This window comes from Chiloscyllium plagiosum, unplaced genomic scaffold (assembly GCF_037043375.1).
Source record: "Chiloscyllium plagiosum isolate Xiang-an unplaced genomic scaffold, Cpla_swu_hap1 HiC_scaffold_15, whole genome shotgun sequence".
NCBI lineage: Eukaryota > Metazoa > Chordata > Chondrichthyes > Orectolobiformes > Hemiscylliidae > Chiloscyllium > Chiloscyllium plagiosum.
The window spans coordinates 43,668,770-43,693,322 of record NW_028270153.1 but is presented as its reverse complement, the minus strand read 5'-3'; the positions used below and the strand labels follow the sequence as shown (position 1 = coordinate 43,693,322).

Below are 24,553 nucleotides of genomic sequence, written 5' to 3'. Positions count from 1 at the left end.
CACCATCCTGGAATCCCACTCATGGCCACAGAAATGCCTAACTGTGCCCCTATCACTACTGCTTGCCTATACTTTGACCCTCCCTGCTGTACAACAGTGCCAGTCATGGTGCCACTGATCTGGCTGCTTTCCCCTGAGAAGCTCTCCCCCCACCAACAGTATCCAAAGCAGTATCCATCTGTTTGAGAGGGAATGGCCACAGGGAACTCCTGCTCTGCTTGCCCATGCTTACCCGTCTTCCTGGTGGTCACCCAACATTTCTCTTTCTGTGTAGCTCTTACTAGTGGTATGACCAGCTCACTAAACATGCTGTGCATGACATGCTCAACATCATAGATGCTCCATAGTAAGTCCATCGCGGGTCCAGATACTCCATGCAGCCAATCAGGAGCTGCAGCTGAACATATTTCCTTTATAAGTGGTCATCATGGACACCGGAACTGTCCCTGATTTCCCACATAGCTTAGGAAGAGCATTCTATAGGGCTGGGTTCTCCTGCCTTTTCGAATCTTATCAAATACAGACAATAATCTGGGAAACAACTACTCAACTGTACCCATCTCTCACCACAGTCTGATTTCGCACTCTCGTTCTCTATTCCTAAAAATTGTAAACCACAAAAATCAGCACTTTGTGCCCTATCGATCTCCAGATATGACTCATTCAGTCTCTACAGCTGGTTCCTGAGCAGCCAAGCCTATATCGTTTTTTTGAGTCATGGACATCACCTGCAGAGCTACACCTCTGGATTCAGCTCCACTGCCGTTGCTACATCTCAGACTGAGCTCAATCCAGGCCTGGTATTTATCACTGCAATATTCTGTTCTATTGCACTTAGCATCAGAAAGCAGCATTTAAAATCTAAATAAAGACCAAATACTGCAGATGCTGTGAAACTGAAATAAAAGCAGAAAACGCTGGAGGATCTCAGGTTTCCTCAAAATATTAAATATACTTCTCTCTCCATAGGGGCTGCCAGACCTACTGAGTTCTTCAGCATTTTCTGATTTTATTTATAAAGTAAACCCTGGTAATCCTCGAAATAAGACCATTTTAAGCACTGTTGCTCTATTCTTTAAAAATGTAACTGGCATTGAGAACCAACAAATCACATTATAAGGTGACAGACATCAAGGCCTATTGAAGTGGTGGAAAAGAGGAACGGGGCAAAGCTTTCCTGTTTTATTGATGATATCTTAGAGGTTCTGCTTGAAGAAATGCATCAACCATTCTTGCCTTTTGCACACATCCCTTTTTAGCCAAATGACTGAATAACAAATGTTTTTTTGTGAGGCATAATTCATAAGTTGTGGCTATCTTTTGCATATGACACAGAGTGAGACCACTTGGCAGGACATCTTCCAGTGTGGACAAGGACTATTCACATCTGAGGTACTAAGTTCTGCCAGGAAACTGTTGAAATAATTGGGAAGGAAGAGTCTGAAAACATGTTGTCACTGAGGTATGCTTCCGTTCTTTATCTCAATTTTATTCTCTCTCAATACAACCATCCGACAAAGGAGCAGAAGCAGGCCATTCAGTCCATTGAGTCTGCTTCACCTTTCAACAAAATCACGGCTGATCTGATGATCCTCACCTACATTTTCCTGCCTTCTCATGTCTTCCCCACTTTGACCCTATATAATACTGTTTTGCTGAGCTCATACAGTCTGTCACTTCCTATCCCACTCTGAATATCACTGTCCAAATTGCTGACTCACATTATTTCAGCATCTCATCTCTCTTTTTATTTAAATATCATGGAGAGTATACTGAGCCCAGGTTTAGTATCACAGGCTCAGTCTGCAAGCACAGAGGTCAGAGGCAGTGAGTTCATGTTCCATAAAATAACCTTCATAAAAATCACATTTATTAGTACTTCAGGTATTCTGGATTGAAATGTTCAGAACAGTCAAATGATTTTAAGATTATTTCTAATAGGATTTAAATTCCAGTTGTGAGCAATTAAAAGCTAAACTCAAAAAGTAATGAATGCAAATCATAATCCATTCTGAATCTGTCACAATGAGTACAAAACTAGTAAGCATTGCAAGCAGCAAGCTGTTCTGTGAGCAGGCTGATGTATCTTAGTTATTACTCTAAAACCATTCCCATAATAAGATTATTTATTTCTGAATTTTGTTTAAACCCCGTTCAAAAAATCAGGGAGATAAACTTCATAATTACAAGTGAATCAGGCCAACATTTGTGATAAGATCATTGCCAAGAAAATTAATTATTGTTTGGAGAGGCTTGAGTCATTAAAGGAAAGCCAGTATAGAATTCTAAAGATAAATCAATTCGCAATAACTTAATTGAAATTTTTGATTCAGTGACACAGAGAGGCATATACAACATGGGATGGCAGCAATGACACATTTATCATCCTTTAAAGGGAACTACTAAACCCAGTTTGTTTTCATTATAACAAGCTGGTCTACATATTGCTATTATTTTAACTTCAATAGTATTATCTAGTTTAAATACATATTCCCACATTTAGGCAGAAATGTTCAAAGTTCAATTTTCAGCCCAAAATTACAAGAGGAAGTGCAATTAGTCAGAAGCTGGCAGAACAGCTTCTGGCCAAAAGTCCATCGGCCTGCCCCTTCTACCTGAATTAAGGCTCAGTGGGTGGTAATGCTGCCTCACAATGCCAGGGATCTGGGTTAAATTCTGCCCTCGGATGACTATCTGTGTGGAGTTCCCCATGTCTGTGTGGGTTTCCTTCCACAATCCAAAGATGTGCAGGTTAGGTGGATTAGCTGCGGGAAATGCAGGGATGGGGGTGGGTCTGGGTGGGATGCTCTTTGGAGGGTCAGTGTGAACATGAGTAGCCTGCTAGGTAAAAACAATGACTGCAGATGCTGAAAACCAGATTCTGGCTTAGTGGTGCTGGAAGAGCACAGCAGTTCAGGCAGCATCCGAGGAGCAGTAAAATTGACGTTTCGGGCAGAAGCCCTTCATCAGCTTTTGCCTGAAACGTCGATTTTACTGCTCCTCGGATGCTGCCTGAACTGCTGTGCTCTTCCAGCATCACTAATCCAGAATGAGTAGCCTGCTTCCAATCTGTAGGGATTCTACTAGAATGGGTGCAAAATAATCCTGCTGATCGGATCTTTAAAATAAAGAGATTTTAATACTGTACATTTGTAAATTATATGTATTCAATGCACAGGAGTTTTTAAAAATCATGCAGTTAGGTAGAAACATTTCTCATTACGTTAATCATTAAGTTTGTTGTAAATAGTGAAGTTGATTATCTCAAAACAACAGTGCTCATGCTGACTCTGTAATTACATACAAGTATGTGGTTTCATGAATTAAACGCTTTCACTTTACTTGAATTGAGAACAAAAATCTAAGATGGCAAACAAAAGCACAGATGCAAAATACAGGATTAAAGTGTTGCTGAATATTTGTAGTGTCATTGACTAACAAAGAAAAACAGATCAATGCATGCAATCATCACATAGATAGGCACATTTATTGTCTTGTAAGTGCAGATTTAGGATTGTTTCATTATCAGTACCAGAATCCATTTTTAGTTACATTAGAGTAAGTATCTGACTTTTTAATCAACCAAGAATTGTTGATGCTTTATTCTGCAAGAAGAGCTCTTGTTTTGATGTGACAAGTACAAATTGTGCCTTAGTGTCGAGCTAGTATGAAAGAACTATAAACCACATTGACGATCAAGTCATCTGAATCAAATAAACAATTCATTGAAACAATCTGTTTTTCATTGACATTCAAAATTCTGCCTCTCTAATTGCATCAGGAAAAATGATTTTAAGTAGCGACAATGTTGATTTTGAACTATATCATTAAACAACAGCATTATAGTTAGTCTTTTGAGGTAATTTGTTTTATAATACTTTTTTCTTTACAAATTCTCAGCCCTCAATATAATTGATTACAAAATTGATGCATAGTAAACATAAAATCCTGAAATTTTGATTTTTATTACACAGTTAATAGAAGAATGTAGTTTTCATACATGGTCAGTCTGATGTTTGTACCTCTCCCCTCTGTTCAATTTCAAGAGTGGACCCCAGTCAGGAGCAGGTTTGCATGATGCAATAAATTTCTGTGCAAAGGATAAGAAAATGCTTGATAATTAGTGCATAATTTTCATCCATTTTAGCACCTAACCAAACAAAAAAAATCCTAATCAGGTCACACTTTAATTTATTCAAACTGATTTCTCAACGGCATTTCAACGATCAAATATCCATAAAGGCTTTCTCTATCTTCACAAGTAGCTTGACTGTTCCTGTCAAAGTGCTAGGTAACAATCTCGGGATTAGTGATAATGATTCATAGGGCTCCTTTCAGTACATTGCCAACCACACAGTAGGACAGAGAATAAATTAAGAAATTATGGGAGTTTATTAGAAAGGTATGGTAAAGTAGGGGTGAGTCAGTACTGCTTCATCAAGTGGTGTTCATGCCTGCTAAAATCTCTTAGGATTCTTTGAGGAGGTAATGAGCAGGCTAGAACCAATGGGCATGATCTACTTGGATTTCCAGAATGCCTTTGACAAGGTATTTCACAGGAGGCTGCTAAATAAGGTAAAAGTACATGGTGTTAGGGACAAGGTGCTGGCATGGATAGAGGATTGGCTGTCTAGCAGATGGCAGACAGTGGGGAAAAAGAGGTCTTTTTCAAGATGGCAGCTGGTGACCAGTGGAATTCCTCAGCGGTCAGTGTTGAGACCACAGCTATTCATGTTATACTTTAACAATCTGGATGAAGGAACAGAGAGCATTTGAATAGATTGCAGATGACACAAAGTTAGATGGAGGAACAAAGGGTGTTGCGGTAGCGGGGAGGCTGAAGAAAACTCGGACAGGCTAGGAGAGTGGGCATAGAAGTAGCAAGTGGAATACAATGTGGGAAGTGTAAGGTCATGTAGTTTGGTGGGAAGAATAGAGTCCGAGACTATTTTTGAAATGGGGTAAAGGTTTTGGAAATCTGAAGAACAAAGGCACTCAAGAATTCTATTTAAGGATTTTCTAAAGGTTCACATGTAGGTTCAGTTAGCAGATAGGAAGGCAAATGCAATGTTAGCATTCATTTCAATAGGGCTAGATTACAAAATAGGTACAAGACTCTGATCAGACCTCATTTGGAGTATTGGGGTAGTTTTGGACATCATATCTAAAGAAAGCTGTGCTCTAGCTGGGGAGGGTGTACAGAGGCATTTCACAGGAATGATTCCAAGGATGGAGAGCTTGTCATATGAGAAGTGGTTGAAGACTTTGGGTCTGTACTTGATAGAGTTTAAAAGGATGAGGAGGCTCGCAATAAAACTTACAGATTACTGTGAGGCCTGGATTGACTGCAAGTGGAGAAGATGATTCCCCAAACAAGAGACTAGAGCCCAAGGGCACAATGTCAGAGCACAGGGACAACCCCTTAGAACTGAGAAATGGAGGACTTTCTTTAGCCAGAGGGTGGGGAATCGGTGGAACTCATTACCGCAGAGGTCTGTGGTGGCCAAGTCATTGAGTGTACTTAAGACAGATAGTAAGGGGATCAAGGATCATTGGAAGAAGGCAAGTCAATGGATTGAGAAATATATCAGCCACACTCAAATGGGTGGGGCAGATGTGATGGGCTGAATGGTCTACTTTTTTTTTTAGATTAGATTACTTACAGTGTGGAAACAGGCCCTTTGGCCCAACAAGTCCACACCGACCCACCGAAGCACACCCACGCAGACCCATTCCCCTACGTTTACCCCTGCACCTAACACTACGGGCAATTTTGCATGGCCAATTTAACTAACCTACACATGTTTGGCCTGTGGGAGGAAACCGGAGCACTTGGAGGAAACCCACGCAAACACGGGGAGAATGTGCAAACTTCACACAGTCAGTCGCCTGAGGTGGGAATTGAACCCGGGTCTGTGGCACTGTGAGGCAGCAGTGCCACCGTGCCGCCCATTATGGTCTTATTGTACGGTAATAATCATGGGAGATATGAATATACTTATATACATTGGGAAAAAAAGGGCAAAGGCTGTTTTATTAGAAATTATTAGAAAATATTTTCAGGATAGGTGCTTAGAAAACATTCGGGAGCTAACCAGACAGTGTCATGTATTGAACAGGATTAATAAACAACATCAGAATGATATCACTCCTAGATAGACATTAATAAGAGAGAACAGTGTGCCCAAAACTAACATTTTAAAATTAATAAAGAGTAACTTTGAAGGCCAGGAACTAGTACAAGCTAATTGGAAAATTAATTTAAAGGATAGGTCTATAGTAATACAGTGGTGGATGTTTACAAGGATATTTTAGAATACACAGAGTGAATACAGTCTAATGAACAATTCCAAGAAAACAGCCATCTAACGTTAATTAAAAAAGGTAAAGATAGTACTAAACTTTTTGAAAAAGCATTTAATTGTGCAAAGATTAGTAGTGAGAGAGCAGATTGGAAAGAATATAAATAAAGAATAATGAATGACAAAAAATAAATACGAAGGGAAATTTAGAGTATAAGAAAGCTAGCTAGAAGTATAAAAATATATTTTCAGAGTTCTATAGATATTTTTGAAAGAGCATTAAGAAAATGGGCATTGGTCCTATTGAGTATGAGACTGGAGAATCAAAATGAAAAATAAACAGCTGGCAGATAAAATGAACAAGTATTTTGCATCACTTTTTACTGTAGAGAATATAAATGTTACTAGAAATAGTAATAAATCTGGAATTGGAAGGAAAGGAAGACCTCAACAAAATTATAATCAAAAAAATGGTAGTCAGTAAAAGCTATGGGATGACGTGTCATTGAGCTCTGATGATTTCATTCTAGGGTCATGAAAGAAGCAGCTAATGAAATAGCTATGATTTGGAGGTACCGGTGTTGGACTGGGTTGGAAAAAGTTAAGAATCACACACAACGCCAGGTTATAGTCCAACAGGTTTATTGGGAAGCACTAGCTTTTGGAGCGCTGCTTCTTCATCGGGTGTTTGACCTGACAACCCCCTGATGAAGGAGCAGAGGGCCGAAAGCTAGTGCTTCCAAATAAAGCTGTTGGACTATAACCTGGTGTAGTGTGATTCTTAACAATGAAATAGTTGACATACTGATTTTAATTTTTGAAAGTTCACTATATTCAGGAAAGGTTTCATTATATAGTCCATTAGTGAACAAATCTCCTTTACTTAAAAAAATGAGAAAGCAAGAAACTACAGGGCAGTTCGGTTAACCGCTGCCATAAGAAAACTCTTAGGTGTTAGTATAAAAAACATTCCAGCAAAGCACTTCGGAAAATTAAAGATATTCATGCAGTGTCAACAAAAGTTTGTGAGAGGAATATCATTTATCAGGTCAATCTAGGCTGTGGTCTATATGTACCACCCTGACCTTAAATTTACCTGGACCATCTCTGACACCTTCCTCCCCTTCCTGGACCTCTCCATCTCCATTAATGACGACCGACATGTTTTACAAACCCACCGACTCCCACAGCTACCTGGATTACACCTCTTCCCATCTTACCTCCTGCAAAAATGCCATCCCGGATTCCCAATTCCTCCGCCTCCGCCGTATCTGCTCCCAGGAGGACCAGTTCCACCACAGAACACACCAGATGTCCTCCTTCTTTACAGACCGCAATTTCCCTTCCCACGTGGTTAAAGATGCCCTCCAACGCATCTCGTCCACATCCTACACCTCCGCCTTCAGACCCCACCCCTCCAACTGTAACAAAGACAGAACCGCCCCTGGTGCTCACCTTCCACGCTACCAACCTTTGCATAAACCAAATCATCCGCCGACATTTCCGCCACCTCCAAACGGACTCCACCATCAGGGATATATTTCCCTCCCCACCCTTTCCGCCTTCCGCAAAGACCGTTCCCTCCGTGACTACCTGGTCAGGGCCACGCCCCTCTACAACCTACCCTCCCATTCTGCCACCTTCCCCTGCCACCGCAGGAATTGCAAAACTTGCACCCACACCTCCTCCCTCACCTCCATCCAAGGCCCTAAAGGAGCCTTCCACATCCATCAAAGTTTTACCTGCATATCCACCAATATCATTTATTGTATCCGTTGCTCCCGATGCAGTCTCCTCTACATTGGGGAGACTGGATGCCTCCTAGCAGAGTGCTTTAGGGAACATCTCTGGGACACCTGCACCAATCAACTACACCGCCCTGTGGCCCAACATTTCAACTCCCCCTCCCACTCTGCCGAGGACATGGAGGTCCTGGGCCTCCTTCACCGCTGCTCCCTCACCACCAGACGCCTGGAGGAAGAACGCCTCATCTTCTGCCTCAGAACACTTCAACCCCAGGGCATCAATGTGGACTTCAACAGTTTCCTCATTTCCCCTTCCCCCACCTCACCCCAGTTCCAAACTTCCAGCTCAGCACTGTCCCCATGACTTGTCCTACCTGCCTATCTTCTTTTCCACCTATCCACTCCCCCCTCCCCCCTGACCTATCATCTTCATCCCCTCCCCCACTCACCTATTGTACTCTATGCTACTTTCTCCCCACCCCCACCCTCCTCTCACTTATCTCTCCACCCTTCAGGCTCTCTGCCTGTATTTCTGATGAAGGGCTTTTGCCCGAAACATCGATTTTCCTGCTCCTCAGATGCTGCCTGACCTGCTGTGCTTTTTCAGCACCACTCTAATCTGGACTATATGTACCTCACCATGGGTGGCAGAAATTCAAAAGGGCAGCTCACCATGAGCTCTCAAGGACAATTAGGAATGGGCAATAAATGTTTTGCCAGCAACACTCAAATCCAATAATCAAATAAATTGAGAGTTGTAAAGTGGAATTATGCCTGCTAGCACTTTTTTAAACTGGCACAGTACAATGGGCTAAAGGGTTTCTTCTTCAGTGTCATTCATTTCTAAGATTCAATATATAAAAATTGTTTCAAGTTTCAAAGGCAGTTATAAAGTTACCTCATATAAGTTGGAGCCCTTAGCTTGGGTAATTTTCACAATTGCCAGAATTGGAATCCAAATAACACAGAAGAGAAATACACACCAGCCAAATAGTATTGCCCACATTGGGTACTCAAATGATCCATATTGCGGTGGGTGAAATGTGACAGTCGACCAGATTAAGATTCCCTGTTTGAAATGATTCCACAAAGATTAGATGTAGAATAAGACAGCATGTGCACTGAAATAATTTCACAAGGACCCGTATCCTGTCGCCAACTCACCCTTTACTTACATGTGCATAGTACATGACTCTGACCCAGCTAGCTCAGAGCCAGCTCCTAGAATGAGCAGAACTCCTGACACTCTTGTTTATATCTGTCAGCCTGGGCTCCCCTGATTGAGCCAAGTTAGCAGCCCCAATCAGGAAACTCATTTTCTATGAGAGCCACTTGGCTGACCTCGTTCCAACCACTACAGATACAATTATTCTTTACTGAATTTTAAATCACTAAAAGACATAACCTTTCTTACTGTTATCAGGCAAGGAGAAATTAAAAACCAACATATTCTCCACCACAGCCAGAAGTACCATCTCTTTTTACCAATCATCATTTCAATGTCCTCAATGAATCTGTTTCCCCCTGTGAAAGATAAGAAGGAAAAGATAATCACCATCATTCTTTTTCAGGTGACTGCTCATTCTCGTTGTGTGACCTCTCTGAGTAACGCAAATATACATGCAAGAAAACAGTTAATCAATACTGCTGGAAAAGTTACAGTGTACCTGAAGTGAATACTGTTCACAACGCATGAATCAACCAGCAACCTGTGCTGAGGTAGAGATACCATGTAAATTTCCAAAAGTTATGATTTTCCTTAAGTTCTGGCTGATATGCATTGCTTAATTAACTTTGTGAAGCTGACATGTTAGGCTTAACCACTGTGTGAGTTTCACAAAGTTTTTGCTTGTACGCATTGACAAAAATGTAATTCTCTATGGCACGGTTAGTTTAGACATAAGTAACGTTTTAACAATAAAATTGCTATTGACTACCAAAGAATGCCATATCCAGAAATTAAACAATTAACTATGGGAACCTCATTTCTTTACATTACGAGTAATTTTGAGAAATGTGATAAACATCAAATTTTATTGTTTCTCTCTGACTTTTATCTTTTTAAATTTACCTTGCTCTTAACTCAATTTTAATTCTCTCTCTGCACCTGATTTGACATTAAATTTGCCAACTTCTATTGATCTTTCTTATCAGATGTTCCTGTTTATTTCTCCAACATTTAATCACATTTGATTAAGGAAATACACAGCTTGTTCTGTTGTTCAGGCTTCTGCCCTTGCCATAGTATCAAATGTTTCATATTACACACACAAATTATACCACATGTGATAATGACAAAGACAAACTAACTCTCCTCAGTCTTGGCAAACTATCTGCAGGCACTGACACCACTGTCCATATCTTACCCCTCCAATACCTCCCCATCATAATTTACCTGGATACGTATGTTCCCTGGAAAAGGACAGCTGGTCAGGCAGCATCCGAGGAACAGGAGTGTCGACATTTTGAGCATCAGCTCTTCATTAGGAAGAACTTATGCATGAAACGTCGACACTCCTGTTCCTCGGATGCTGCCTGACCAGCTGTCCTTTTCCATACCACACTCTTTGACTCTGATATCCAGCATTTGTAAACCTCACTTTCTCCATATGTTTGGATATCTCTGGGAACTGACTGTAGATGAGAAATAGGAAGCACATAAAAATGCACCTTTGGTTGACATGAGAACTAGAATGGTATAATCAGAAATAGAAATCATTGGTAGTGATGTTCTGACTCCCAACTGGATAGATGATATGGGAACATACGTATCCAGGTAAATTATGATGGGGAGGTATAGGAGGGGTAAGATGTGGACAGTGGTGTCAGTGGCTGCAGATAGTTTGTCAAGACTGAGGAGTCAGTTGGTCTTTGTCATTATCACATGTGGCATCATTTATGTGTGTTGATATGAAACCTTTGATACTATGGCAAGATTCCAGATACACACTAATGAAGGCTAACTCTAATATACCATCACTTCTCGCTAAACTCCACAGCAATATTGAGGCCTTGGTGAGCTAAAATTTCCTCTAAATATTGGAAATGCCAAAGTCAGACTTGACCACAAATTCTACTCACTAGCTACCAAACAATCTCTCTCCCAGGCAATTGTCTAACACTGAACCAAACTGTTCAATAACCATAGAATCACCTTTCAAGCATATATCCATGCCAATATTAAAATCACTTCTTTGAACCTTCATAGCATAGCCTCACTCTACTGCTGCCTCAAATCATCTGTTGCTAATACCCTTATCTATGCCTTCGGAATGCTCACATCTAGAGGGAGCAATGTACTCCTGGCCAAATTCCAAAGTTTAAACCTGAGGAAACCTAAAACACTGTCCTCCACATATCCTAACTCTCACCAAATTTAATTCCCCTATCATCTCTGTGGTCATTGATTTACATTGGTTCATGATTAGTACCACCTTAACTTCAAAACTCTCATCATAAATTTCAAATTCTTCAATAGCTTTCACTTCTGTATTTCTATAATATTTTCCAGACCCGACAATATTCTGAGATATATATACTCCTCCAATTCTAGTCTTTTGAGTTTCTAATTTTAATCACCCCGGAACGATCCCACGTTAAATTCACCTTAAACTTCTCTTTTTCTCTTTGTTCCTTCAAGGCATTCCTATAACCTATTTCTTTTGTTAAGCTTCTGGTTATCCTTCGCAAGATCTCTGGCTCAGTATTTTTGAAGAAGATTGAGATATTTTGCTATGTTAAAAGCATTATATTGATACAAGGTGTTGCTTTTAATATGTGCTAACAGCAACTCTGCAGATATTTTCTGTTTTTTAAACCTCAGTTGTGCATGAGCAAGTCTAATGGGGCCGTCCAGAGAGATAGTATGTTCCATCAACTTCTGGGAAACATTTCAGATTGTTTTGTCATAGAATTCCTATACTGTGGAAGCAGACTATTCAGCCTATAAAGTCTACACTGACTCTCTGAAAAGCATCCCAGAACCATGCCCCTAACCTAACCTTGTAACCCTGCATTTCTCATGGCTAATCTACCTAACGTACTCATCCCTGGACACTATGGGTAATTTAACATGTCTAATCCACCTAACCCCTTAGACTGTGGGAAGGAACTGGAGCACCTGGATGAAACACATGCAGACATGTGGAGAATATGCAAACTCTACACAGACAGTCGCCCATGGGTGTAACTGAACTCAGGTCTCTGGTACTGTGAGGCAGCAGTGCTAAAATGAAACATGTAAATTTACATTTAGCAGTTACCTATCTTTTTACCTGAAGAGGTAAAAAGGAATCTTTGTATTTATTAATGGTACTGCATCATACTTACCATAGATGAAGATTATACCAACAAGTTCCAATATAGCCGTTATAAGTAGTGTCAAACCAGTAGAGAAATGATCAAGTAACTGCACCCAGTAAATACCAGCCTGAAAAGGTAATATTGGCAAAAATATTAAGAAAGTCACACTACTCATAAGACTGTATACATTGTACTTTACTAACTAAAAAACACAGCTGCTTTGGGCTAGACTGGAGAACCACTGGCACATATTTATCAGTATTCTAATATCTTCATTAGAGTTTCAAATTATTTACTGTATTACTCTTCTGACAGACAACACAGCAATTAGAAAAGTGAAAATACTTGGCTTGATTGGTTCAAGTCAATTCTTGTCAACATCATGAAACACTTCCACGAATGTCAAATTCTGCCATGATACTCGACTACCCATAGAGGTGATACATAAAAGTATGCAGAAAAGTTGTCAATTTGTCAGAAACTGCTGGAAAGCTGTTAATATTTGAGTAAGTAATGCATTCAATAAATATGGAAGAATCAATGATTTACAAGGGGAGGTGATGGCTGAGGCTATTAATCCAGAAACTCAGATAATATTCTGGGGATCCAGGTTCAAATGCTGCGACGGCAGATGGTGGAATTTAAATTCAGTAAAAAAGAAGTGTGGAATTAAGAATCTGCTGATGACCATGAAAGCTTTGTTGATTGTCGGAAAAACCCATCTGGTTCATTAATGTCCTTCAGGGAAGGAAACTGCCATCCTCACCTGGCCTAGCCTACATGTGACTCCAGATTCACTGTAATGTGGTTGACTCTCAATTGCCCTAGCAAACCATTCAGTTGTATCAATCACAACAAAATCTCAAAGAAATGCAACTGGATGGATTACCTGGCATCGACGTGGGCACCAGGAAAATAACAATAGACACAGCTGTCAACTCTTCTCACTAACATCTGGAGGCTAGTGCAAAAATTGGGAGAGCTGTCTCACAGACTAGTCAACAATAGCCTGACATACTCATACTCATGGAATCAAACTTTACAGACAATGTCCCAGACTCCACTATCACCATCCCTGGATATGTTCTGTCCCACCAGCAAGACAGACTCAGCAGAGGTGTTGGCACAGTGATATACAGTTGGGAGGAAGTTGCCCTGGGAATCCTCAATATTGACTCTGGACTCCATGAAGTCTCATGGCTTCAAGTTAAACATGGGCAAGGAAACCTCTTACTGATTGAGCTGGTCAAGCGCTAAAAAACATAGTGGCTAGACTGGGTCTACAGCAGGCAGTGACAGAACCAACAAGAGGGAAAAACACAACCTAATTCTTACCAATCTGTCCATTACAGTATTGCTGAGAGTGATGACCGGACAGTCCTTGTGGAGAGAAAGTCCTACCTTCACACTGAGAATAATCTCCATCATGTTGTGTGGCACTGTCACCATGCAAAACAGGATTGACTTCAAACAGATCTCGCAACTCAAGATTGGGTATCCATGAGACACTATGAACCATAACAGCAGCAGAATTGTATTCCAACACAGTGTGCAACCTCATGGCCCAGCATATCTGCATTCAACCATTACCATCAAGCCAGGGCATCAATACTAAATCAATGGAGAGTGTGGGAGGGCATGCCAGGAACAGCACCAGGCAAACCTGAAAATAAGGTGTCAACCTGATGAAGCTACTAAACAGGACTATCCAAACAGTTTGGATGCCAAACAGCATAAGCAGCAAGTGACAGATAGAGCTAAGTGGATCAGATCTAAGCTCTGCAGTCCTATCACAGCCACTTATGAATAGTGGTCAACGATTAAATAACTCACTGGAGGAGGAGGGTCAACAAATTCCCATCCTGAATGATGGAAGAGCCAGCCCATCAATGTAAAAGATGAGGCTGAAGGATTCGTTTCAACGTTTTCCAGTAGTGCCCAGCATTGCAAATACCAGTCTTAAGCCAATTCAGTTCACTCGTAATATCAAGAAATGCTTGCAGTCAATGGATAATGCAAAGCCATAGGGCTTGACAACATTCCAGCAAGATTATTGAAGACTTGTGCTCCAGAACTTGCCAATCCCTAAGTTAAGCTCTTCCAGTACAGTCACAATACTGCCAGCTATCTGACAATGTGGAAATTGCCCAGGTATGTCTTTACATAAAAAGCAGGACAAATCCAACCCACTCAATTACTGCCCCATCAGTCTACTCTCGATCATCGTTAAATTGATGAAAGGTGTCATCAACAATGCTATCAAGCAGTACCTGCTCACCAATAACCTCCTCAGTGATGCTCAGTGTGAGTTCCACCAGGACCACTCAGCTGCTGACCTCATTATAACCTTGATTCAAACATGGACAAAACAGCTTATTTCCAGAGGTGAGGTGAGAGTGACAGCCGTTGACATCAATGTCGCCTTTGACCAAGTGTAGCATCAAAGAGTCCTAACAAAACTGAAATTAATAGGGATCAGAGGACAAACTCCCCGGTGGTTACCTGACACATTGAAAGATGGTCTTGGTTGTTGGAGGTCAGTCATTGCAGTTCCAGGATATCTCTGTAGGAGTTCCTCAGGTCACTGTCCTCAGCCCAAACATCTTCACCTGCTTCATCGATGACCTTCCCTCCATCATGAGGTCAGAAGTAGGGATGTTTACTGATGATGGCACAATGTTCAACACCATTTACAACTCCCCAGATGAAGCAGCCCATGACCAAGTGCAACAAGATCTGTACAATATCCAGATTTGGGCTGATAAGTGGCAAATGACATTTGTAGCCCATAAATGCCAGGATATGACCATCACCATTAAGAGACAATCTGCTTGACATTAAATGGTGTTACCATCATTGAATCCCCCAGTATCAGCATCCAGGGGTTTACCATTAACCTGAAACTCACCTGGACTTGCCACATAAAAACAGTGGCTACAAGAGCAGGTCAGAGGCGATGAGTAACTCAACTTCCCAAAGCCTGTTCATCATCTTCAAAGCACAAATCAGGAGTGTGGATGAGTGCAGCTCCAATAACACTCAAGAAGCTTTCCACCATGCAGAACAAAGCAGCCACTTGATTAGCACTCCCTGCACTACTAATGCTCAGTAGCAGCTATGTGTACTATTTACAAGAGAAATCCTCATGTGGAAAAGGAAAGATAGATCTCGGTGAACATCATAAGGATAACTTACCACAGAGTAAAAAGGAAACCCTTGAAGGGGAAAGAGAAGTTAAAAAGCTCCAGTGTTTTCACTGCCATAATGTAGGCCACATGAAATCACAGTGTTGGTTGGTTAGGAAAAGTACTGGGAAGCCAGATTTAGGAAAACAGGATAAGCCAGTGACATTTATTGGAGTGGTAATGAAAAGCACAGTGAGGCTAGAAAGCTGCACCAGAATGTACAACCTGGTCAGAGGTCGGTTAAGGAGCAAATGCCAGACATTCTTAAACCATATACCTGCAAAGGAAAAGTTTAATTGCCTAGGGAGGAGCAGCAGGTGAAGAGGCTACAATATTAAGAGACACAGGATCGTCTCAATCTGTGATGTTGAAAGATGAGAAAATATGTACTTCTGAAGGACTATTGCCAGAAAAAGTGCTAGTCATGGGAATTCACAGTGCTCAATTATGTAAAGTGAGGTTAGAGTGTCCAATGAAAACTGGAGACGTCATGGTAGGAATCCTGGACAAACTCTCAGCTCCAGGAATGCAATCTGTCCTTGCTAATGATAAAGGTGGTTCACAGGTAGGTGTGCGGCCTACTGTGGTTGAAAAGCCAGTGGAAACTCAGGCAACTGAATATTGCAGGACACATATCCTGGGATTTTTCCTGACCGTGTAGTTTCGAGGTCACAAAGTCACCAGTTGAACAGAAGAGATCAAAGAATTGAAGTGGAATTAGCAGAGATCCTGTTTGATCAAATAGTTGAGTCAAACGAAGAGCAGATGGATGACAAAGCAGACATCTTTAATTCAGATAAATTAACTGAGTTACAGCAGACAGTGGAAAATTTAAAGCAAGTATATCAAAAGGCATACACAGAAAAAGAATGTGAATGTATCCCTAAATGTTATTATCTTAAAAATTATGTCTTAATGAGGAATTGTCACATATTTAGGCAGATGGGAAATGGGCAGAAATTCATCAAGTCGTATTCCCAGTGGGTTATAGAAAGGATGTGTTGCGAGTGGTGCAAAAGCTATCACTATGTAGTCATTTAGGAGTGAGAAAAATGCAAGCTAAAACACGCAACATTTTTACTAGTTCGGACTGCACAAGGATGTAGTTAAATTTTGCCAGACATTTCATACATGTCAAGTAATTGGAAAACTACAGGCAGTAATAAAACCTGCACCGTTAATACCTATTCCTGCATTTGAGGAATCTTTTACGAGAGTCTTAATCCATCGTGTAGGACCTCTGCCTAAAACAAAAAGTGGGAATCAGTATTTTTACACAATAATGGATGTGTCTACTCAATTTCCAGAGGCCATTCCATTATGCAATAGTACAGCTAAACAGATTGTAGTGAAACTACTCAAACGTTTTACTAGATATGGACTACCCACAGAGATACAATCAAATCAAGGGTCAAACTTTATATCAAAATTATTCAAGGAAGTTAGAGACAATTTAGGAATAAAACAATCCAATCCACTGTGTACCATCCAGAGTTGCAGGGAGCCCTAGAAACATGGTATCAGAAATTAAAGACCATGTCGAGGGCTTATAGTCAAGACTACCCAGATGATTGGGAAAAGGGAATTCCATTTGTGCTTTTTTGCGATCAGAGATGCACCAAATGAATCAACCAAATCCAGTCGATTTGAATTAGGTTTTGGGCATGAAGTGAGAGGACTGCTAAAAATGATTAAGAAGAAATTGGCAAATCAGAATTCAGAGACCACATATTTGGACTATGTGTCAAATTTTCCGGAACAATTAAATGAAGCAGGAGAGTTGGCTAACCAGCATTTAAAAGTATTACAGCATACAATTAACCAGGAAGCAGATAAGAAATCAAAAACTCACAATTTTGCTTTCGGGGATAAGGATTTAGCGTTACTTCCAGTGATTAGTGAATTTTTAAAAGCAAAGTTTAGTGGACCTTATTAAGTCGAAAGGAAATTCAGTGAGGTAAACTCATTGATAAGGGCTCCAGACAGAAATAATTCTCACAGAGTGTGTTACATGAATATGCTCAAAAGGTATTTTGACAGTGAAGGAAAGCCAAAGAAGACTGTGTTATTGATTAGAATACAGAGGGAAGAACGTAGTTCAGAGGATTCTGAATTGGACATTCCTCAAATTAAATTGGACAATGGGGAAGTTGTCAAAAATTGGGATAAGTTATTGAGTTACCTTCCAGAGGAAAACCAAAATGACCTGAAACAGTTATTACTATCACATGGGGAGATATTTGGAAAAAAGCTGGGAAGTACTAACCTAATTGTGCATGATGTAGATATTGGAGATACTGTTTCGATTAAGCGACATCCTTATAGGCATAACCCTCTCAAGTTAACACAGGATCAAAAGGAGACTGAACACATACTCTAAGATGATATAATCAAAGTGAGTTACAGTGACTGGAGCTCACCCATAGTAATGGTGCCAAAGCTAGATGGTATCCAACGGTTCTGTATGGACTATTGTAAATGCAGTTATAAACACTGATACAAATCGGATTCTGCATTTGGAAGAATGAGTTGTGAAGGTAGGACAAGCAACTTTTATTTCTTATTTGGACTTGTTCAGAGGATACTGCCAGGTACCTTTATCCGAAAAATAGATGACAATTTTGGCTTTCATAACACCGAACGGATTGTATCAATTTAAAGTCATGCCATTTGGTATGAAAAATGCACCAGCCACATTTCAGAGACTAACCAGAAGGTCATTGCTGCATTACCCATTGTGTAGTTTATATTGCTGACCTGATGATTTTTAGACATACATGGAAGGAACATTTGCAACATTTATTAGACATGTTCGATCGACTTCAGGATGCAGGCTTGGTGATAAACTGGATAAAAGTGAACTTGCCAAAGCCCAAGTCACTTTCCTAGGCCATGTTATTGGACATAGGTAAACGGCCCCACAGAATGCAAAATTCAAGGTAATAGAGGTGTTTACCATACCATTGACGAAAAGATCAGTACTAAGCTTCCTGGGATTGAATGGATTTTATCAACATTTCTTCCCAAAGTTTAGCAGTGTGTCTACTCCACTCACTGAGAAATGGAGGTGTTTGGTGGCAGGAGTGAAACAGACTGAAACAGAATGTAATAGTCCATGTTTGCATGTTTATAGTCAATGTAATGAATATGGGCATTGTAGTGTACTAATAATTTAAGATTTTTTTAACGGGGGGTGGGGGAAATTGATGTTGCTGTTCCTTTAACAAGGTTATATTGTCCTTGGCCTTTTTTTCAGAGAGGTCGTAAAAGAAACAGGTTCCAAAAAGTCTGGCCTGGTGGGTTTTAGTGCCAATTTGATGATAGCTAACAGATACTGCCTCAGAGAAAAAAAAATCTGTTTTGTTTAAAACTAAGTGGTTTGACCAGTGGAATATCCTCTGTATACCTACTTAAAACAACTTGACAAGTTAGGGTCTAAGCTACTTTCTTGAAAGGTTTTGAGGGTTCTGGCTTGGTCCATAACACCAACAAATGGGAAAAATATACTGAAACACATTTGCAGACTTTAGCCAGAATAGTTGGAGAGAAATGCTTCTTACTGATGATGTGGCTGAGAACCAGAAAATGGAGTATTAAGGTGACTGGCAAAAAACCCAAAGTAATGTCAACTTAATTATTTTATACAGTCAGATCTTAGGATTGGGAATGCATTGCCTTAAATTGTGTTGGAGGCAGATTCCTGATGAAGGGCTTATGTCCGAAATGTTGTTTCTCCTGCTCCTCGGATGCTGCCTAACCTGCTGTGCTTTTCCATCACTGCACTCTCAACTCTGGAGGCAGATTCAACCATGATTTTCAAAAGAGACGAGAACCACTTATGAGGAAAAGGAAGGGGAGTTGGACTATCGAAATTGCTCTTGGCCTCAGTGGGTGAAATGACCTGCTTAATGCTGTAACCATTCCGTGGTAATCATTCAAAAATAATAGCAGCTATCCATATTACAGATCATTTCTACTTTAAATTTATTCTGAATTTATATTTACTGTAATATTTACTGACATGGAATTTGCTACAACTTGCATAAAGAGGAACTGGCACTGACACCCACCTTCTTTACTCAGTTGCAACAGCTATAAATGCCACATGTCTGACATGGACAGAATTGGCATACCACTTTTAAATATGCAGGAATTATTCATTGATTTTCTATGAGCAAGTTGCTGCTCTTAATCAATATTTTTCATTCTCTTCAAGTAAACATGCCCACAAACACTCCAGGGTAGAAATCATTGCTGATGTTGTTGTTGGATAAATAATTAACCCCAGTAAATTAGCATTAAAAATTGAAGAAAGCACATTAGGCCATCTACAATAACAAAACTTTCTGTTCATATATCGGATGCATATTTAACAATTTCTAATTGCCCATTTCTTTCAGCTAACCTCAGGGGAACATTCCATGTATGGATTTGGAAGTGATCCCTGTAAATGTTGCCTAGTAAAGGGGCACTGCCACACATTAGTCATATAAGCAAATAGGTAGAAAGCAAATTGATACAGATTAGCTTACACAGCAACAGAAACATTTTAGAAGAATGGAACCAGCACTTATAGAAAATCTTGTTACATCTAATAGTTAAATATACTCTCATACAAGCATCAGGGTAAGTCTGGGTGTCACTGGGACGGCAAGTTGGGTGTTTATGAGGAGAGTTGAATTGGTGACTGAGACTGAGGCTGGAGGAGGGAGAGGAGGAGTAAGGGAAGTTGGGTGATAGAATTATGTACTGTTGGGAGCTTGTAGTGGGGGAGATGCTTCTGATGGTCACAGGTAAATTCTCACAGAGGTCCCCCATTGCCCAATATCAAGTTCTCCAGTAAAGGCTGCTACAGTATCCTGCTGGTATCGTCCGTGGGAAAAATGGTGACAGAGAGATAAGATGCTTAAGTGGCAGGGTGGGGCAGCTGGTTAGATAGCAGCTAGGCTACATTTCACCAGTGTCCCCTCACCCATCAAAACCTTAGTGAATTGGGGGGGGGGGGGGGGGTGCAGTATGTAGACCCTGAAGTTTATTAGCATGATGTAATACATAGATTGAGAAAGAGAAGGGGCCAAGTTTGCATCATGGAGGAGCTTCAAAAGGAACATCTAAGGACCTATCTTTAGCGGCCTCTTGTGTTTCATCTACATAAAGGGCAATCCCTCCCCCCCCACCTCATATCCGCGCAATTGTTTTCTGCAGTTTCAGTTACCCATGGTTTACCAAGGCTGGAATATATTATAGGGAACATTCCGGAACCAGGGACCAGGAGGCTGCTGGGAAGGTATATCTCCTATTTAAATGAATGGGTTCGCTCCAATCTGCAGTCTCGGGTTTCAGCGGTAGGCCCTGGAACATATCCCCTGTGTGTATGGGTGGAGGGGGGGGAGAAAAGACTGTGGTGTTCCTCAGATGTATTGTCGAATGGCACCGACATTTTTACATGCACGTAGATGACACCCCACACTTTTTCACCACTATCTTTGTCAACTCCTCCACTGTTGCTAAATTATCAGACTACTTATCTGATATCCAGTACTCAATCAACAGCAATTTCCTTCAATTAAACGTTGGGAAAATTGAAAACATTTGGTTTCTGGTCCAAACTCCATTTTCTTCCAGTGTATCCATCTGTTTGTTAACAATGTGAAATTAATCTATTCTGTTCACAGCCTTGATCATAAATTTCTGATCTAATGTTGGTGCCACGCTGAGACTGCTCATTTCTAATTCATTAAATAACCCAACTTTATCCCTGCCTCAGCACATTTGCAGCTGAAGTCCTCTTTCATGCTATGTTACCTCTGGATTTGACAATTCCAACTAGTTTCTTGCTGGTGTTTCACAATGAATAATAAATCAGAGAGCATCTAAGTCTCTCTTGTCCCTATCTTAATTCAAAGCAGGTCTAGTTATTTTACGTTCGATCTGCTTTTTGACCTTCATTCACTTCCCAACAGGCAATATGATTATTTTCAAATTTTCCTCCTTATTTTCAAACACCTCCAGAGTCTCACCTCCCTATCCCTGTAACCTCCTTTAGGCCCACAATCTTTCATAATATCTGTGCTCTTCCAATTCTGGTCTCTTGCACATCTCAAGTTTAATTACTCAACTTTGATGCTTCTGCCTTCAATTACCTGAACCCCAAGCTTTGGATTTTGCTCTGTACAATTCTCTGCCTCTTTATTTCATTTTCCTCCATTAAGACATCTCTTTGACCAAGCATTTGATTCTCTGACCTAATATGCCACCATTTGATTTGGTTTCTTATTTTGTGATACAACTTGAGACATTTCTATACATTGAAGGTGCTAGATATCCAAGGTTTGTTTTGAAGACATATCAAGCTGGTCATTAGCCTGAAGATTCTGATTAACATATCATGAAAAATAACACCAAACATCTGACAAGCATTGTTCCATGAATATAAAGTTTATTCACAGGTTCTCCATCTGCAAAACCAGATTTTAATCTATGTTACTCATTGCCAAAATACACGAGGCACAGTCAGTGGCTAGGCAAACTGCAATTACACCAGCCTCCACTTAATTTCAGTTTTACATTAAATTGCTGAAGATTATGCCTGAGAGAAGCAGAGAGCAAACCCTCATTACAACTTTCCAGAATCAATCTAACTTTCCCAGTGTAGTTGCAAATTAGCATGTCAATAAAGTCAAACTCAAAATTTGATCACTATTAGAAGAACATTATAATGGCAGAATCCACATCAGTTCCAAAACATTTTGAAATGGCTCACAACTGAATAATCCCCAGCTACCATCAGCTCTGAGGAGGATCACTTGACCCGAAACATTAACTCTGATTTCTCTCCACAGAAGCTGCCAGAACTGCTGAGTTTTTCCAGTAATTTCTAATTTTGTTTGTGAAAAAAAAAAACCTTTGCCTTGTTGGGACAGCAGATGTTTGTCTTCGTTCTGAACATATAATTGATGCTCACAGTATGTGCTGTCTTCTTTGCCACTTATCCTTTGCCTGTGTTTTGTGGAGAAACTACGCTATGTTCTTCGTGGCCTGCAACACATTATTGATGAGGATGAGCACCTCACTAAGACCTTTCCTATGCTTCTATTTTTTGCCTTTAAACAACCGCCAAATCTTAAACAGACAATTGTTTGCAGCAAACTGCCCAGCCTTCAGGACAACATAGACCATAACACCGTGCAACCCTATCATAGCAGCTGCTGCAAGAAGTGTCCGAGTGTCGACATGGATACCACCATTACACATGGGGACATCACCCATCATGTGCGTGGCAGATACTCATGTGACTCGGCCAATGTTGTCTATCTCATATGCTGCACATAAGGATGCCCCGAGGCATGATACATTGGTGAGATCAACCAGACGCTACGACAATGGATAAATGGATATGGCGCAACAATCACCAGACAGGGATGTTCCCTCCCAGTTGGGGAACACTTCAGAGGTCAGGTACATTCGGCCTCAGATTCTAATATGTTTCCGTCTAATGTAAACCTGCCCTTGTCAGTGATAAGCTTTCTTAGTTGCTTTTCCCCACTACAATGCATCATATCACCAGATAGGGTCTCAGCACTTGTTTGTTGTTTATTAACCAGCTTTAACTTGTCATCAATTAGCTTGAACAAATAATATGAATGTTATAATTGCATGAACAATTTGCTAATTAATGGCCATTAAGAATCTTATCCCTCTGTGATTGTTTTTCTCACATCCCAGGCCAGTAGGTACAATGGAGCAGTTTGTGTTATAGCTCTGTATCAGCTACACAGTTTATCAGCCATGGAACAGTACTAAAGAAAGCATTTATTTTTGCAGGTAGACCTTGATTAGTTGCACTTATTTTAATTTCAGCAAGTGAAATCTCAAGAATTGTACATGTCAAGGCCACCTATTTCTTACAGTTTCAATAATAGGAGAATAATAAGCTCACTTTTATAAAAATATTATGTTCTAATACATATTATTTATGATCATTACATTTTTGGTTTTAAGAATGACATTATTTTAAAATGATTGGATGCCCATACCTGTGTTGCAAATATGAGACCAAGAAAATAGAATGATACGCAAAGGACGATTATCATAGAAAGGTATCTTGATTGCATAAAATTAGGCAGCGCATCTGTTATACTTGTTGTAATTGTTTCTGGTAAAACAAAATATCAAATATCAGTAGTTGATTTATATTCTAGATTGTGTTTATATTCCCTGCTTTTTCTATATGATCTAAAACAATGCAAACTGGAACACAGAATGAATGGCTTCGCCAAAATGCAGAATTCATTCCCCAAAACATAAAGAGTAGTCAGTTTTCATTTCTTTACAATAAGGGTTCTCAACAAGGGAAGGTTTCCTGGACTCTGCCAGAAAATAACTAATGTGCAGACTGTGGTCATTGTACAACTTGTCATTTCAAATTACATTTGCTGTTTTAGATTTTTGACATTTTTTGATGTCATGCTTCCAGCTCATAGTGTGAAGGATTGAAAAGGCACTTTCCTTTCAAGTATGAGTTTGACAGGTAAAAGTACATTTCACATACCTCCTGGGATTGACTGAAAGGGATGCCAATGTAGCAGAATGATCAAAAGAAGCTGAATTTGTGATGCATAAGGTTGGTGTGTTGAGCAGGGGAAAGAGGTCAGGGCACAAGAAGATCAGAGTGAGTAAATGATTGAGTGTGTCTATTCGAGTCACATAAACCAGCAGTTTCCAAGCTTCACATCGTCTCTCAGATGTTTGTTTCAGCTTCATGGGTTGGGGTCCCCAAGCTCTTTTCACTTTTATTTATATTTTTGCTACTTCCTTTTCCTTCTTTCTTACTCAAGCATGAGTTGTATCACTTGGTCTCTAGAGGCTGCCTCTTCTGCCTGTGTTAACATATTGTGATTTCTTATCAGCTGCCTTCAGTTTGCCCAGTTGTGTTCTGGTCCCAGCTAATAACAATACTGGGATAAGCCAGGTCCAAGACTGAGGCCTGGCTTGAAAGACCATAAGTTTCCTTTTTGCT

The 24,553-nt window shown here is 40.3% G+C and overlaps 1 protein-coding gene across 1 annotated transcript in view; it reads right to left on the bottom strand.

Moving 5' to 3' along the window:
- LOC122559955 (sodium- and chloride-dependent neutral and basic amino acid transporter B(0+)-like) overlaps positions 1–24,553 on the bottom strand; it is a 73,793-nt gene that overhangs the window by 14,503 nt on the left and 34,737 nt on the right. Inside the window, exons 8-11 of the mRNA XM_087994600.1 lie at positions 23,571–23,689; positions 12,377–12,476; positions 9,462–9,571; positions 8,946–9,116 (exon numbers count right to left, since the gene is read on the bottom strand). Coding sequence (XP_087850726.1) covers positions 8,946–9,116; positions 9,462–9,571; positions 12,377–12,476; positions 23,571–23,689 — 500 coding nt within the window. The remainder of the gene's footprint in view (positions 1–8,945; positions 9,117–9,461; positions 9,572–12,376; positions 12,477–23,570; positions 23,690–24,553) is intronic.